At 40.9% G+C, this 13,526-nt stretch overlaps 1 protein-coding gene across 1 annotated transcript in view; it reads right to left on the minus strand.

Moving 5' to 3' along the window:
• The window catches only part of SLC9A2 (solute carrier family 9 member A2), a 117,984-nt gene extending 105,473 nt beyond the window's left edge, over positions 1-12,511 (minus strand). Inside the window, exon 1 of the mRNA XM_090281874.1 lies at positions 11,730-12,511. Within this exon, the coding sequence (XP_090138000.1) occupies positions 11,730-12,015 (286 nt within the window). The 5' untranslated portion in view covers positions 12,016-12,511. The remainder of the gene's footprint in view (positions 1-11,729) is intronic.
• Between the last annotated feature and the right edge of the window lie 1,015 nt (positions 12,512-13,526).

Raw genomic sequence — 13,526 nt, forward strand, 5'->3', positions numbered from 1 at the left:
GGCACTGAACTCCTTGGCTTCCAGGGACATGGGGAGTTAGCAACCAGGCCAAGTCTCTCCAGGCTCCTACTGCCCACACTGGTACAGGGCAGACCAGTCACAAATGAAGTTCTCCCAGCTATTAGACTGAGCCACAGCAGCCAGCACCCAGAGCACATTGTATAGTGAACAACCCCAGTGATACAGCTGCCCACCTTGTGCCTTAGAGTATTTCTATAGCCCGCCAATAAAATCTACTCCAATGAAGTGACATCTAAGGCACTGACTGCTAGACTGCTGGATAGCTACTTCTGTGGCACAACTCACTATTTTTCTAGGATTTTTAAAGAGATTGTCACACAAGACACTGGCTAATTAGCATCTATGTAAAGTATAGTTATCATATTAATTTTGAATACTGATCTTGTAAAAAGTAAATCAATATAGTTCTTTTCAAGATAGTTTGAGTAAAGCCAGTGAAGAAACAGTAAATAAATAAACACTGTACTTTTCTGTAAATCCTATTTCTCCCCTTGTATTCATGGTTTTGAATTTTATATTAGATTCTATACTACTAACAAACTTTCAAAAGATCAAAACCAATGATATACTTTACCATCTTGGCTACTTCCTGCCAAAATAGCCATCTTAGATTACTTTGTTACTGGGTCTTATTCCTTTTTGAAGCTGTAGGTGAGACAGGTTAGCAGAATGGATCCTAAAGATGTTCAGTTCTTGCTATCAGATTCTATGGCAGCCAATGGAAGGAAAATCAGAGGCTTGTGTTATATGAATTTTGCAAAATGCTCCATGAGAAAAGTGAAACCAACATGGAATACATGTAACACTCTATCAAACATCTTGGAAATTGTAACTGACTTAGTTGCACCCTCCCTGTCCCCAAGGTAGCAGCTCTGCCGCAGGAAAAAATAATGACACTGAACAGTGTTCAAAGTATTTCTGCATGTATTATGTCTGAGTGTGAAATGTATGCCTCCCCGTGCCAAGTAAAGTCATCTACAGGTGCCAGGGGAATTTCTAATAAAGCCAGGTGGGAAATAAGATATATGCTGTAAAAAGGCTGACAGAGCCCAAGGACACATGGAGTATTCTTATTTAGAAAAGTTTTTGACTCATGTTTCATGTGATAAGCAGCATAAAATCATCAAAGACCTTGTTTTGAGTCTTTCAGGACTGCAGGTTTAGGGTTTATAGTGATGGAGCCGATTCTACACCCTCACATGATTCTATACATCTTTAAGGTTACAGAGCTTCACCCCCATGTGGCTCTCAGCCTCAACCCTTTTTTTCCCCCTTTTTATTCTTTTTCCATTTAGTAGCACTGTTTGATGAAAGGGTTTGAGCAAGAAAAAGTTAGATCTGAAGCAACTGTCCTGAGGGTAAAAAGGTTTCCAGCGTGTAGGCTATCTGGGGGAATGATAGAATCTTGAGAGTAGTTAAGTTCTGGTGACTATTTCTGAATGACCTTTTGCATAGTCATGTTGTGGACACAAGGAAGGAGCACTTTGCTAGGGAAGTGGTGATAGGACTCTGGTATACTGTAACCTAGATTCAAAACTTTCCATGTAGTTCAACAATTGAAAGCAATTTTTACTTTATTGCCCCAGGCTAGATGTTAAATCCTAGGATTTGCTATACTTTCAACCCATGTGGTAGTAAATAATTTATGCCAATTTTGGTTTTGTTGTTTATCTATTGCTATTATTAAGTTGGACAAGGTTATCCAGGGAGTCTACTACACCTTCCCCACCACCTTGTGTTAGAATTTTATTTTTTTGTTTGGTTTTTATTCTTTCAAGAGTCTAACTTCTAAACAAATTTACCACTTGCTCAAAATAAGTAGATCAAAGCATACTAAAGAAAACCCCATAATTGCCAGTAACTGCTACATAACTTTATTTTTCAGTAAGTGGCCACTAACATTCAACTGTAGTCATAATGTACATGGAGGGAGACTACTTGCACACTGGTGGCTGGGTCTAAACTAAGAAACAACCCGATGTGATAAATTACTCTATTTTCCAAACTTACTGGAATCATAACATTTTTGTTCACTTTGCCTCCAGGCTTCATATTACCAACTTGGTAGTCTTTGCATATCCATGTGTCCTCCCATGCGTCTTTTGTTACAAATATTAAAGGGGTTTCAATGAGCATCCAGATGGGTACATCTTAAGAATTCTTGTGGTTCTACATTCATAATTATTAGGTTTCATTAAAATAATAATCAAACCCACTAATATATTTAGTGGAAAAAATGGAGGACAGCAGGTTTGCCAATAATACACATTTTTTAAGTGATTCAGGAACAGTTAAGAACCCCCCTGGTTTCAGTGGCCTCAAAATACAAAATCGAAACAACAAGACCAAATGAAAAGAAAAAGACAAAAAAAATCACTAAAGAGAAAGTAAAGTCATTAAGTATATAAATTAGCTGTTGTATCAACCAAATCCCTTTTGCAAAACCATTAGCACTCATGAGTAGAGCTTGGAAAGTGAGGGTATGAATGAATGTCAGCAGTAAATAAGAGAAGAAAAGAAAAAGAAAAAGACTGAGATTCAAGATAGACTATAGATGTGAAAAACCTGAAAATATAAAACAGTATTATTGAGGATCTATATATCATTAGTTTTAACTATGTGCATTGTAAGTCCCACAGAGATAGACAAAAAACAAAAGACATAAGGTCCCGCCCCAGAGTCTCTACTTGCAGAGAAAGGGACAGTGAGTACTCAGCTGACTAATAAATAAGTAATTACATGACAGATGGCGATAAAAGTGCTAAAGAAAGTGAGCCTGGACAATAGGACACAAAGAGACTGGGGCAGGAGCTTTTTCACTCAGGTAGATACATTATCTAATTACGTAAAAATGGGAGCTCCTTGAGCTAGAGGCAGCCTCTTTACATCTTTCCAGACAGGCCACAAGAGAATGCACAAAGAATGATGCCATTCTCTTAAGAAGACCAAATGACACTAAATGAATCTCTGAAGGTCAGAAATTTCATAGTCATTTCTCCTTACCATTCTAGTGTTGTGGTAGAGAAAATGTACACTCAACCAATGTGTGGTTCTGCTTTAGAATGGGGGGAAAGGAGGTCAGGTTGACAGTTTTCATAGCAATAATTACTTTTGGCAGCACATTCTTTTAAAGCTTGTTACTATCTAGATTCCAAAAAACAAAAACAAACAAACAAAAGATCCACTTACACAAAAAGTACCAAGGGATTTGGAAATCATCTTTTGAAAAATGCATTTTCCCTACCTGTGACATGTCTTGGGGACCCTGATGACATTGAGCAGACCAAGCAGCTCTGTGGTTGTGAGGGGTATGGTCAAGAAGACAGCCTGCTCCTATAAAGAAGGTGTCGCCTGACTCTGAACCTTACACGCTCACCCTGTCCTTCTGCCCTCCACCTATTATACCTGGTTGCACACCCTTCAGTTTCCATGACAGTTCCTTTTCCATTGCAAACTAACTTACAAAAGCAGTCAAATTTTTAACTTTGTGTAATGTTGGAAACAAAAATATGTATGATTTAGAAAAACCTGTGCATAAAACCAACAGCAGGAGACAGAAACATCTAGACAATCTAACTGGACAAAATATAGATTTTCACGGTATAATGTTATTATGCTTTGAGGAATGAAGCAGACATTTGTTCTCAACCAAGGACTAACCAAATGTCTAAGGGCCATAAGATAACACATTTACTAAGTGCATTAACTCCATCCTCACAACAACATAAGGAGAAAGCTACTATGGTCATCCCATTTTACAGATAAAATAACTGATGTTAGAGAGATTCATTAACTAACCCAAAATTCCACAGGTAGTAAGTGGAAGAGCTGAGATTTTGGACAACAGAGCTTGAGTCATTGTTGTTGTTGTTGTTTTTTTTTTTTTTTGAGTTGTTAAAATATGTGAATAGTATCATGTACATTATAAGTAGAGTGACCCAATAAATTATCATACAAACAGCATATTTTAGAGTGAAAAGGCATCCTACTAACATCTGTGCTAGGATAAAGAATGTAAGCTGTGGACATCATGGACAAACCAGAATGTACGGTTACCTTAATTACTACATGATTAAATTGAGATGAAACAAAAAGTGTTTCTAAATGTTATTTAGTTATTCATCTAATAAGTAATTATTTGTTAAGTATCTGCCATGTGCCACTCAGTTCTAGACAGTGAGTCAAACAGACGAAGTCCTTTCCCTCATGAAGCTTATGTCCTAATGAATGTCATTTATGTGTGTATGTATGTCTGTATGTGCACATGTACACGTGAAGTTCAATAAGTGTGTATATATGTGCAATAATAAAACAGATATGACATCTTTCCTTCTACCAATCTGTTGGGTTTGAATTGTGGCCTATTAAAAATCATGAGTTGAACCTTTAACCTATGAATCTTTAACATGATAAATATGTATATATTTCAAAAGCATTAGAATTCTACATTTCCTAAGTTACAGGTGGTGGAAAAGGCTAGATCAAGGTTAAAATATTCTAGACTCAAGTTCTAGCTCTGATACTCCTTATGAGTTATGCCACCTTGCTGTTTCGTGGGCTCCTTCTGTCCTACCCAGTTTACAGAGTTGTTGTGAGGGCAGACTAATCTCAACGTTGGAGTTGTGACTGCTTCCATGTATAATTTCAGTCAGTCCACAATAATCCTGTGGAAGAGGCCAGATGTTTTTATCATTATTGTCTAATTTTACAATGAAAATATGAGATAGTCAAAATGAGGTAATAAGGGTCAACATGAGACTCGAGCGCAGCGAGGCTTCAGGCTCCAGGTTAAGAGTAGGTGACATGAGGTATATCAAGGTGTACTGGAGACCACGGACAGAGATCTAGAACTTAATATTCTTTTCCATAAGAGGTAGGATGACAGGACAAGACATAAAGGAGTGATGAAGCGCAGCAGTCAAGGATCCCACCTCTACCACTCAAGAGCTGCAATACTGTGGACAAGTTACCTAAGTTCTCTAATCTGTTTCCTCATCTATTTTTTAAACCTAGGGATAATAACAGTGCCTATCTCCCAGCATTACTATGAGGATTAAGTAAAATAATGAAGCACTTGGCCCAAATACCTGTCATGGGAGAATGTGCCACCATTGTTAGCTATTACTACTTTATTAAAGATTACACAGTCTCACCCTTCTCCACCCTCCACTGCCACATTACACTGGTGACATTACACTGCTCAGGTTTCCCAGCCTGTGGATCCCTAGGAAGCCAGCTTGGGAACAGAATATCAGAATTGCCAGTTGCGGAGTCACAGAAATATGGCAACAGAATTATTTTGCTGCCCTGTGACTTCAGGAGAAACTTTCTGTAGATAACAAAACCTCTAAACTTTATTTTAAAGTCCTTTCACATAAGTGGTAGGTATGTGTAATCTGATTCATTTTCAGGTGAAATTTCTAAATATAATTATAATTAAATTTTTCTTTTCTGTTTTTCACAAGTAAGCCTTTGCATGCCAACACTAAGTATAACAGTAATATTAAATTCACATTAAACATATGATTCTGTCACAGCCACATGGAGAGCCTTCAGAGGAGTTCCCATGCCCGTGTGGAATTACTGAAGCGAGAGAGATACACACATCATATAAGAAATGAATTTTTAAAATCAAGATTAGAAAGGGCTTGTACAGTGATGAACAATGTTCAGGGTTATTACAGGAAGTATATCAATTATGATTCATTATATTTAAAAGACGTAATTGCAAGAGTATAACCTATAATGTTCATGTCTTATTTAGAATGACAATATGCCCATACCTATATTATTAATATAATAAACACATGTTACTCTTGGCTTAAGTTTCTTTTGTTATAAAAATAATATCTTTGTTATAACTGATTTCCTCCCTATAGAGTATGCTATATTATCCTTATGGAAATAGTAATCAGACAGAGTAGATACAAATCCCTACTTCTATTTAAGTAAAAGAACCGAGTAGGTGAAGACTTGCCACAAAACAAAGTTAATGGCAGAACTGAAATTGCACCAGGGTCTTCCTCTTCTACTGAGGCTATGATTTCTAAAACAGGTCCAATATATATGAGATAAAACAAAGACAGAATACTCACATCTCCACACCCAGTAGATAGAAAAGCTAGAAAAGTACATATTATTTTTACCTCAAAGAGAATCCATAATGACACTCAATGAGAAGAATGTATACATGGACTTGAAACATTATATAGGAAGCATTTCTTTAAAAGTGCCATGTAAAATACCACTGAGTCAGTCAATAGTGTGGACCCAGATAGAGCTTCTGCTCATGGCAAACATACAATATTAACCTCTAGCCATGTTCAACATTATAAAACCTAGAAGGCCTGAAATAAGGAGAGAAATCAAATTGGGAGATGCAGGTTGAATTTCAAGCCACAGAAGCAGGAGAATTCCAGACACAGATATTACCTACCCAATGGGCTAGAACCTGGCATTTGAACACCTTCATGAGGACAAGAAATCTGACTTCAGGCCAGTAAGGGAAGGACTCAGGCCTAAATTCCTGAGTATCAAAGAGCTACTTTGTCTTAAATAAATAGTAAAAGAGGTCTATAGCCAGAGAAAAATGAAAGGAAACATATCAACTCTGTATGGTCTTGGCAGAGGGAAAATTCACCTCTAGGGAAAATTCACCTGTGAAGTATAAAACTCTAGGTCTACACCACATAATGATATAAGGTCTATACTTACAGTATTTGAATCACACAGGAAAACCAAATTTAAAAACTAATATTAAAATCCAGTCACTGCAACCTGAGGTCCGAGTAAGAAGAACATTCAAACAATTTTGTAAGAACCTTTCACTACCGAAGGAGAACAGAATCCTACCAAGTAAACATCTCCTGCTGAAGTTAACTCACAATAATAACTATAATTTATGTTATAAATAAATATACAAAAAGGAAAGTCAGTAGATGTGATAAACATAGGAATTAACAACCCTCCAAAACCAGAAATGCAAGTTAAAACCACAATGAGATATCATCTCTCACCTGTCAGAATGGCCATCATCAACAAATCAACAAACAACAAGTGCTGGTGAGGGTGTGGAGAAAGGGGAACCCTAGTGCACTGTTGTTGGGAATGCAGATTGGTGCAGCCACTATGGAAAGAAGTATAGAGATACCTCAAAAAATTAGAAGTGGATCTGCCTTTTGACCCAGAAATCCCACTTCTGGGAATATAACCTAAGGAGCGCAAAACACTAATTCAAAAGAACATAAGCATACCTATGTTCTTTGCAGCAGTATTTAAAATTACGAAGATATGGAAGCACCCCAAGTGTCCATCAGTAGATGAGTGGATAAAACAACTATGGGACATTTATACAATGGAATACTACTTGGCCATAAAGAAGAAGAAAATGTTACCCTTTGTGACAATATGGATGGACCTGGACAGCATTATGCTGAGTGAAATAACCCAGTCAGAGAAAGACAAATACATATGATTTCACTCATATGTGGAATCTAATGAACAAATTGAACTAATAAGCAAAATAGAGACAGACTCATAGGTAGAGAGCAGGGTGACAGCTGTAACAGAGGGAGAGGGGGTTTGGGAATGGAGGGATGGAGCAAAAAAGGAAAAAGGACTCATGGACATGGAGAACAGTGTGGTGATTGAATGGGAAGGAGATATAAAGGGACTAAATGGTAATGGAAAATATACAATAAATATAACAACTCCCCAAAACTAGAAATAACAGAACAGTCTGAAAAAAAAAGTAGAGTAAGTAAAGTTTAAATAAATAAGAGAAAGAAAAGAGGAATAAAACCTATGATTAAATAATAAAAAGCATGAAAGAACTGCAGATGAACTTGAAAAAGGACCAAAAATACTTAAGTGAAAATATAATTATAATAAAAACTCCAGTGAGTAGGTTAAACACAGATTGAAAGTAATATGGTAGGCTGGAAAAAGTCATAAAGCAGCATTAAGAAACTAGGAAGCACAACAAATTTCAAGAAAGAAAAATAAAATAAATCCATACTGAGACACATCGAGGAAAGCAGGAGAATAATCAAATGAAAATTTTAAACACAAGCAGAGAGGAAAATCAGGTTAATTCCAAAGACCAATGAGAGGAACACATTAATTCTTCTTAGCAACAAAAGAGGTCAGAAAATCATGAACTAATATCTTTCAACTGATAAGTTATAATAACCAATCCCTCTACTGTTATATAATCATTCAAGAGCATAATCAAAATACATTTTAAAAAAATTTAAATTCTCATCTGAGGGTATGTTTATTGATTTTGAGAGAAAGAGAATGAGAATCATCAATGGGAGAGAGAAACATTAATTAGTTGCCTCCTTGTGTGCACCCTGACAGAGGATCGAACCTGCAACCTAGGTATGTGCCTTGACTGGAAATTGAACCCACAACATTTTGGTGTACAGGACGATGCTCCAACCAATATGGCCAGGGAAAAATAAAGACTTTTTTTTTTTTTGGCAAAGACAAGAGAATTTATCATTCTAAGACTGTCCCTGAAGTATCCCCTAAATAACATGTTTCAGTAAAAAGAAAACAATCTGGAAGAAAAGGGAATCTATAAGAAGCAACAAGACAAACTGGTCAGCATGTTGGTATATCTATAAACTATTTGGAATTCACCATCAGGGATGATTTAAAAATACTTTTGACATATAGTATTACATGAGTTTCAGGTGTAAGACATGGCAATTTGAACCTTCTCCAAATGTTATTAGAGGCATCCATTTGGGGCAACCTGTTTAATCTTGTTTAGATTAATCACTCGCAATGTTTCTCTCCATGATCTCTGGGGCAGGTAAGTTCAGGTACACTAGGTACACAGCATGAAAGTGCCCCAAATAGAAACCATGGCATTTTGCATGAGTTAATATTCCTGTTACCTCATAGCCCTCATGTCCCTCTGCACAACTCAATTTATCATCCTCCCCAAATGTAAGCAAATTAAGTCATACAAGTTACCCAAAATAATAGTTTTCATTGCAAAAGTTAAAATTTGAATGACTAGAAGATGACTAAATGGGCCATGAAAGTGTCCCACAGTACCAGGACAGTCCTCCCTAGAAGCAAACAGAAAATTTAGGGCAGCGGGGAAGAACTCTGAGCATTTCCAGGCTCCTCTAGGAACAGAGCTGCAGCAGAAGACAGCACTGAACTATATACAAAAAGAATCTAGAAAAGGCCCCAAACACCAGCTATGGGGACTGTAAAACTACACTCAGCTCTAAGAACTATTCGCTCCGCCCCATCCCTGGCAGTTTCCACTCAGGCCCTTATCTGCTGAGACCCTTCTGACCAGAAGATACAAACATCTGTCTTTGTTTCCAACTCTGTGCCACCCCAGATGCAGAAAGGAAAAGGAAATAGTAGCCAGAGAAGTTCAGCATCTGGAGAAGGCAGACAGATCTGGAGAAGAGGAAGCGCCAGGGGGCAGAAATACATCTGCATAAGACAACTGCCAACAGGCAGATCAATACACCTATGACTTTATAGAAGCATAAATGCCTTTTAATAAAATATCACACAATTAATGTGTAAGGTCACATAAGATGAAGTTATTGTGAGAGAAAAGGAATAAGAAAAAAAAGGGAACCCAAAGAGTAAGAACACTTGGAGGAGGCTAAGCCTGAAATAGAAGCAGAGAATGGCAGCAGGCAGCCCAGTACAGTGGACAATGACCTGGAGTGCCAGCAACCCTCAGGGTCACTGCTGCTACTTTCACTACCCTTCTACTAGTGATGACACCACTTGGTGTTTACCACATGCCCAGCATTATTCTAAGAATGTTATACATATCTATTCTCATTGAATTTTCACAACAAAGCAAGATTCCAGGATAGACACAAAGATGAGACATCAGATAGTCCTAAGTGGATCCTGTCTCACCCACCAGCAATTCAGCCTCCCCATTTCTCAGTTTCCTCGAATATGAAACCAGGTAATCATACCTATCCAGGATGGTTGTGAAATTAGACATAATGAATTTAAGTGCCTATTCGTGGCTACTATTAGTGTAATTAATCAGATTAAAATACTCAGGAGTGAAGAACAGAAGGAAGAGTTGTAATTGAATAGAAATGGCAACAGAGAAGCAGTAATGGAAACAGGGCACAAAGCACCCCTCCAGTGATGGAGAGAATAGAGCCTGCATTTGGTTCCCCACATATAAATGCTCTGAGTTTCAGTTTCTACCTCCACCAAGTGGGAGTATTAATATCTGTCCTCCCTATATGGCTTAGTTGTTGTAAGGACCATATCAGGAGATGACACCTGAGTTTATTATAACAGGCAAGGAGTTTATGTAAATGTGAATATCTGGCTTGACAGATGGGGAAATCCACTTCCTCTTATTCTGTTTCTCAGGTGGAATTAAAACACTATCAATTATAGATGGCAAAATCATTAAATAGCATGTGCCTCTTTTGGTCACTACAACAGAATCTAATTAATTTAATCTGACATGAAAGGTTCCCTTAAGGCTTATTCTCACAAATTCTATGTCCCATAACCCATCGCTTCTACCTGCTTTTCACTTGCTCCCAATTATGTCCTTGTTTATGTATCTCTGGAATGGGGTTTTCTTTCTTCTCTAACAGACTATATCCTGACCATCCTTGAAAACCTAGATTAAATGCTTCCTTTGCATGAGGAAGTGATTCCTGCCTCCCTACAGTACCATGTTATCTTTTCTGAATTTCTCACCCTAGTTAGCACTTTCCTGTATTATAATCGCTGACATGTGTACCATCTCTCCCACCAATCAATAAGGTCCTTGAGGGTGAAAGGCAAAGTGTCTTTTCATCCTTTATGGAAACCTGCCTCACCTTACAGCACAGGACCTTTCACAAGGTAAAGGTATAAAACATAATAATGCATAAATGTTTTGACTTAATAACGTTTGAATTATTACAACAGCAGTTGGCATGTTTTACTATAAAAAAGTGTTTAAAATATAAAGTAAAAACAATGTAAAGCACCACAATCATAACAAAAGTTTGCAGGGGTAGGGGGAAAATGAAGGTGAGAAAATACATTCTGGGGCTTCTGTTTTCCAAATGAGAGTTAAAGGTAATTTGAAAAGTGAGTTGATTATTTTTAAATATGCATCTCACCTCACTGGCCTCAGTCACCTAAGAAAAGGCTTCCTGGAGAGTCAAAGCCTCAGCCCACAGGAGGGAGGAGACAGAGCGTTCCTGCCCCAGATGCAGTTCTCAGGTGACCCCAGGACCCTTCCATGAACATCCTGTCGGGTGAATTCCAGGGCCTGTGTCACCTGGCTCTCTACCCTCTGGCATCCAGGGATTTACCCATTTTAGCCTCGGAGCTCACCGTGCCTGTCTCCCAGTAGTTGAAGGCAATAAACTTCAGCCTGCTGGCCTCCTTCCTCTGTAGACAGGTCTCAGCTTTGGCAGAGAGCTGTCACACTTGGCTAACCAGGCAGAAGTAAGGAGCAAATAGCTAAGTGTGCGTGGCTAATATTTGGGGCTATTTAAAGGCCAATGTCCACTTAAAAACCAAAACCGGGAAACTGCTCTTCCATTGGGCCCATCTTGACCAAAAGCTAATCTACCTATCTCCCCTGCCCAGGTCCATGGGAAGGGGTCCAAGGCCCAGACATCAACTCTCCAACCCGATCCTCCCATCCCGATCGCTTGTGCCCTACCCCGCGGTTACAGCTCGCTCACCGATTTTGGCCAGGGAAGCCAGCAGGATCCACAGGGTGATCTCGAAGGGGATCTGCACATGGGGGTAATCCAGGGTGAACACTGGCAACCGACTCTCCTCGAACGGCGTCGTTCCGGCCACCACGCTCGCGGGGCTGGGTGGACTGGAGCTGGTGCCCATGACCCTGGGCGCGTCCAGCAGAGTCTCCGCCAGGGTGCCCGCTGGCCCTGAAACCTGCAGGAGCAGCAGCAGCAGCAGCGGCGGAGGCTGCACACTCAGGCTCCACCGGGTGCCCGCCAGCTCCATGGGCTGGGCTCACAGTGCGCCAGAGCCCCACACTTGGGCCCCCCGCACTCAGCGCATCGCACCGGGCAGCGCCGCGGGGCCGGATCTCTGCAGCCCACCAGCTGGGTCTTGCCGCGAGCGGGCACGGTGCCTAGCTCGGCGCACACCCTCTGCAGCCCTCAGCTGTCCTCGGACGCCAGCCGCTGACCCATGCCCGGTCCCAGATCGCCGACCGCAGCTGCAGGCCCTGCCCCAGGCGGCCGGCTAGGGGGAGCGGGGGCGGGGCGGGCGCGTCGTCCGTGCCGCGGGGCGGGAGGACAGAGCACCCGGACGCTGCACCGCGCACCTGCTAGAGTCTGTGGGCGACGTGGGACTCAGGTGGCCGTGTAGGCAGTGGCTGCTCTCCACTCTCCAGGACACGGCGCACAGAGACCCACCACCCCAGTAGCCCGCGAGCTCTGGGTGGAATTGCCGCGCCGGGCACAAGGCGCAGGAGCTGTCCCCGCCCCGGAGGCAGCGTCGGGCGTCCATCCAGTGAAGGGGAAGGCGCGACCCACGCGTGGTGCCCTTTCCAGCGAAGGCTTCTCCAAGGGGACACCTTGGTCCGTTGGCGCCTGGGGAGAGGGAGTGAGCGCAGACTCGGGGTTACGAGGGGACGCCGGGCGGCGCAGGTGGGGGCGCTACCAAAACAGTCCTGGCGCCAAGGCCTCAAACCCGCTCCGGAGCTCTAGTGACCGTACAGAAAGTTTGGAAAAGCCTCACTTTGTTCCCCCTCTGAGAGTTATCAGATCTTGCCCACGGCTTTTTCACTGTGCGCTGAAACGTCTTGTGCAGAACTCGGTGTTCCCACGCCCCTGCAGGATCGCTTCTTTTCCACCTTGTACTGGTTTCACTCATTGTTCTACTGTCGCGTCCACTTTTCTTCTCCCTGCCCCCGTCACAAAAAAAGAAAAACATCTCCCTCTGTTTTCAGGTTTAGAGGTGCATATGTCTGGGAGCAAGAGAAATATAATCATTTCGTGGAAAACCAGTGATTTGCCTAGCTTAGCTCAGATTGACATGCTCCGCTAATTACAGGACGGGCTGTGGTGAGGAAAGGGCAGGAAAGGAAGCGGGATTCTTCTTCTGGATCTAAAAGTGCTTTATCTTCCAGTGGCAATGTCCTCCTTCAGCGCAGCCTTCTTCAAGGGCGTCTTAGACTCACTGGGCGCAATCTTACTGTGCCAGCGTCTTTATCACCAGAAACTGAAAGAAACATAAAAGCAGAGCAGTTGTTACTCAAGTAACAAACACTTTTTTCTTTTATATTTAGGAAATAAAATATTTCTCTTTTCTAAAATGTTTTATTTGTCAAAATATCGCTGCTACTGTTAAACCCCTGGCAGTTTAAAGGGTTTTGTTGTTGTTTTCCAAATGTCTAACAGGGAACCCATGAGCTGTCAGCAGAGGATACTCCAAAGGTGACTCCTCCGCCTGAATAGAAGCTTATAAGTAACGGTCATCTGTGGACCATTGAAGCAATCAATGCAGGG

Source organism: Furipterus horrens, unplaced genomic scaffold (genome assembly GCF_987537825.1).
Source record: "Furipterus horrens unplaced genomic scaffold, mFurHor1.1.pri manual_scaffold_6, whole genome shotgun sequence".
NCBI lineage: Eukaryota > Metazoa > Chordata > Mammalia > Chiroptera > Furipteridae > Furipterus > Furipterus horrens.